Source organism: Orycteropus afer, unplaced genomic scaffold, assembly GCF_000298275.1.
Source record: "Orycteropus afer afer isolate SDZICR_OR568_19922 unplaced genomic scaffold, OryAfe1.0 scaffold09291, whole genome shotgun sequence".
Lineage (NCBI taxonomy): Eukaryota > Metazoa > Chordata > Mammalia > Tubulidentata > Orycteropodidae > Orycteropus > Orycteropus afer.
Genome location: NW_006930878.1, coordinates 1 through 4,275, shown reverse-complemented (window position 1 = coordinate 4,275; position 4,275 = coordinate 1). Strand labels below are relative to the sequence as shown.

Here is a 4,275-nt window from a genome sequence, read left to right as displayed (position 1 = left end):
AAACTCCTCAGAGTCAGGGACTATTAATTTATTTTTCTTTCTGTGTAGCATTTATAACTATAAAATACACTAAAGTTCCAAGTATTTATTGTTTTTGCAGATGGTGATTCATGGTGATGGCTTGCAGGGTCATAAACAAAAGAAGGCACATTGGACTTCAACAGCTTTCATCATTTGCAGAAACAGGAAGATCTTTCCTAGGCCCAGTAAAAGCATCCAAATTTATTATAGATGAAGAGTCTCATGAAAGTATATTAATCAGTTCAGTAATAAGGCTTCTTGAAAGTTTGGATTTAACTAGTGCAGTGGGACAACTTCTCAATGAAGCAGTTCAAGCACAGAATAACACATATAGAACTGGAACCAATACTCTTTTGTTTTTTGTTGGTGCATGGAGCAGTGCTGCTGAAGAATGTCTTCATCTTGGTGTCCCAATTTCGGTAATAGTGTCAGTAATGTCAGAAGGCTTGAACTCTTGCATTGAAGAAGTGGTTTCCCTTCAAGTACCTATCCATAATCTATTTGATGATATAGACAGCACAAATACATTTTCTGGACTTGAAGCATTTAATGTTACTTTGTGCCCTTTTCTACAGATCCCTTCAGATACTGGTTTGATACAGACAAATCTTGACCTCAAAGATGCCTCTCAATCAGTGGTGATTTACAGTCTCTCTGGGAGGCCTGTTAAATCATGTGTATTCTTCAGACCTCAGGCTAAGGTTGAAGCACGTGAAAGCATATCACAAACTTTGGTAAACAGCCAACTTGCAGACAACAGCTGCAGAAGGTCAATACTAATCCACAGTAGGCATTTTAATAGCACAGGTAATAGTCAGTCAATAAGCAAACCAGATGGATTTCTAGAACAGTGTAGTGCAGCTGCTTCCAAAACTCACAGCTGTAATGATTTGGTAGAGTTGACCGTGGGCTTGAGTCATGGAGATCACAGTAGCATGAAATTAGTAGAACAAGTAGTACGGCTACAATATCAAAATGCACGTATGCAGCAAGGTAACTGTACCATGCCTTTTATGTTTGACATTTCAAGAATCTTCGCTTGCTATTTGCCTGGTTTACCTGAAACTTTTACTTGTGTCTGTCCAGGATATATCACTCTTGTATCAATATCTTGTACTACTCTGATCAAGGAATTACAGAATCAGCCTGTCCGGGTCATTCTCATTCAAGGTGACCTTACAGAGAATTACCACCATGTGGGGTTTAATAAGTCTATAAATATTAAAACAGTATTTGAAAGCATGAAGGTTAATGAAGACAGCACAGAAGAACTGTGGGCAAATCGTGTATCACAGATACTAATCCAGTTCAATGTGCACCTTGTCCTAGTACAAGGAAATGTGTCTGAACACTTAATTGAAAAATGCATGTATAAAAAACAGTTGGTAATTGGGTCAGTGAATGGCAGTGTGATGCATGCTTTTGCAGAGGCTACAGGAGCAATGCAAGTGGCCTACATAACACAAGTGAATGAAGACTGTGTGGGCAGTGGGGTCTATGTGACCTTCTGGAGAACCATTCCCTTAGATGTTGTAGATAAGAAAAATAGAATGGCAATCTTGTTAAAAACGGGAGGCATTAATTTGGTTACAGCAGTACTCACTGGCCCAGTCACCGCACAGATGCAAACCAAAGAAGATAGGTTCTGGACTTGTGCCTATCGTCTCTATTACGCTCTGAAAGACCAAAAGGTCTTCCTTGGAGGTGGTGCAGTTGAATTTTTGTGTCTTAGCCACCTTCGAATAATTGAGGAGCAGTCTTTGAAAACAGAAGACCAAGCCTGTTCAGGATGGCTTCATAATAGTTCGTCTTGGCTGGCCTCATCTCTAGCCCTATACAGACCAACTGTGCTTAAATGCCTGGCAAATGGATGGCACAAATACCTTTCAACGCTCATACATAACACAGCCAATTACTCATCAGAATTTGAAGTCAGCACGTTCATTCAACATCATCTAAAAAATGCTATGGACTCTACCTCTCCTTCGTCTTACATCTTGAATGAATATAGTACACTGAATCGTGGAGTTTTTAATCCAGACATTTCAAATAAATTGGAGCAGATTCCAAGAGTTTATGACATTGTTACGCCAAAGATTGAAGCGTGGCGCAGAGCATTGGATTTGGTACTGTTAATACTTCAGACAGACAGTGAAATTGTTACTGGACATGGACACACACAGACGAATTCACAGGAATCAGAGGGCTTTTTATTTTTGTAGTGCTTGCAGACAACACAACCTTGCCGCAAGTGAAGATGACTTGAAACACTTACTGATGGAAATTAAAGACTACAGTACTAAAGTGTGCAGTATGGATTATACCTCAACATAAAGAAAACAAAAATCCTCACAACTGGACCAATAAGCAGCATCATGATAAATGGAGAAAAGATCGAAGTTGTCAGAGATTTTACATTGCTTGGGTCCACAATCAACACCCACGGAAGCAGCAAAGTGCTGAAGAGCAAAGATACCTCTTTGAGGACTAAGGTGTGCCTAACCCAAGCCATAGTATTTTCAATCGTCTCATATGGATATGAAAGCTGGATAGTGAATAAGGAAGACCAAACAAGAGTTGATGCTTTTGAGTTGTGGTGCTGGCGAAGAATACTGAAAGCCCCATGGACTGCCAGAAGAACTAACAAATCTATTCTGGAAGAAGTGCAGTCAGAATGCTCCTTGGAGGTGAGAATGACCAGACTTCATCTCGCCTATTTTGGTCATGTTGTCAAAAGGGACCGTTCCCTAAAGGAGGATATTCAGTCAACTGATTAAGTCCCAAGGGGGAACCAGTAAGTCTTTTTATTAGGCAGCCAAGATGTAGGCTAAGGCTCATTTATTTTCTATTATGACTCATATAAGGGAGCTTTGACTGACATGCCAATCTGTGATGTCATTGCCAATAATTTCAGGGGGCAGTAGGCCAAAAAGTAACCACCATCCCCAGTGGAGAGACATTCCATGCTCCATTTTCCCCACATACAACTAACATAACCTGAAGGGACCCAGGTGACTCTTGTTGAACCTGATTTGAATCACTATTATATACGTTTGACTAAGTCACATGGGTAACATCACAGTAGTTGTAGCCTCAATTGCCACATCTGACATAATCTAAGATCATTCAAACCCTAAGAGAAGTAGATGTCAAATTGAGACAATGTTGTGTTTGTACATATTCTCATCTGGGAGCTGCCATTAATAGCATCATTTACTGTCTCCATTACTCAAACACTCTTAATAAGGTATAACCCACCCACTGCCATTGAGTTGATTCAACTCATAGTGACCCCTATTGAGTTTCCGAGGCAGTATCACTACTGAAGTAGGATTGCCCAACCTTCCTTCCGAGGAGTGGCTGGTGGGTTTGAACCGCCAGCCTTCTGATTAGCAGTCAGATGCCTTAGGCACTATGCTACCAGAGCTCCCTATGGAGGTAGATTGTGTCATATTCCTCCCATGGAGCAGCTGGTAGGTTTGAACCACTGGCCTTCTGGTTAGCAGCCAAATGCCTTACCAGAGCTCCTTTATTAAGCTACAGTGTCTCCTTTTTGGTGGGAAACCATATAGACAGTAGTTGGTTGTTTGACTGCCAGTAGGATGAGTGCTGTGAATCTGTCCAAAACCATCTTAAGAAACTTTACTTGGCAAGGAAGGTGCTGAATTTTGAGGGGATTTATCAGCCTCTCCTATTTGTGGAGGTGTTAATAGCAAGTAATACCATAGTCAAGGCTATTGAGACTCAGACTTATGACTTGTCAACCACCAGTTCATCATCTATATACTGAAAACATTGGGCATCACAGAGTAGAGCACTCAACACTACATCCTGAGCCATCCACTGATAACACGTCTTATTTCTCAACATGTAATAATGTCCTAAATGGGATAATCTCTGTCATGTGATGAGCATTTGTAGAACAAACATGACATGTCAATACCAATTACGTATTTTCATATCAATAGTCATTGACTTGGTCCAGAGCGAGCCACCCACAGAGTCATCTTTTTCTTTACTGCAAGTTTTGCAAACTAAACCCTATCTTCTCATATCTCTTAATTCAGCCCATGGGAACCTGTATCTTTTTCAGAAAAGGTTGACTGTGTCAGCATCTTATCCTTGTCACCAGAACTCAAGAACTGTGCAGAGTCTGAGATTTTGCCCTACTTACAAGCCAACATGTTAGCTTGTTAGAGTTTCCTGGGAAGCTAGCATAAGACGTGAAACTCCTGGGTTGGAGACAAAGGACAA

At 40.7% G+C, this 4,275-nt stretch overlaps 1 protein-coding gene across 1 annotated transcript; it reads left to right on the top strand.

Annotated features, from left to right (window-relative positions):
• The first annotated feature begins 110 nt into the window (after positions 1 to 110).
• On the top strand, positions 111 to 2,243 carry BBS12 (Bardet-Biedl syndrome 12). The gene has a single exon (XM_007959316.1). It carries the CDS (start codon positions 111 to 113, stop codon positions 2,241 to 2,243), a length of 2,133 nt encoding a protein of 710 aa, XP_007957507.1.
• Positions 2,244 to 4,275: the final 2,032 nt, after the last annotated feature.

Bases quoted from the DNA above. Each gene is read 5' to 3' on its own strand.
- BBS12 (XM_007959316.1), top strand. From the start codon at position 111: ATGGTGATGGCTTGCAGGGTCATAAACAAAAGAAGGCACATTGGACTT.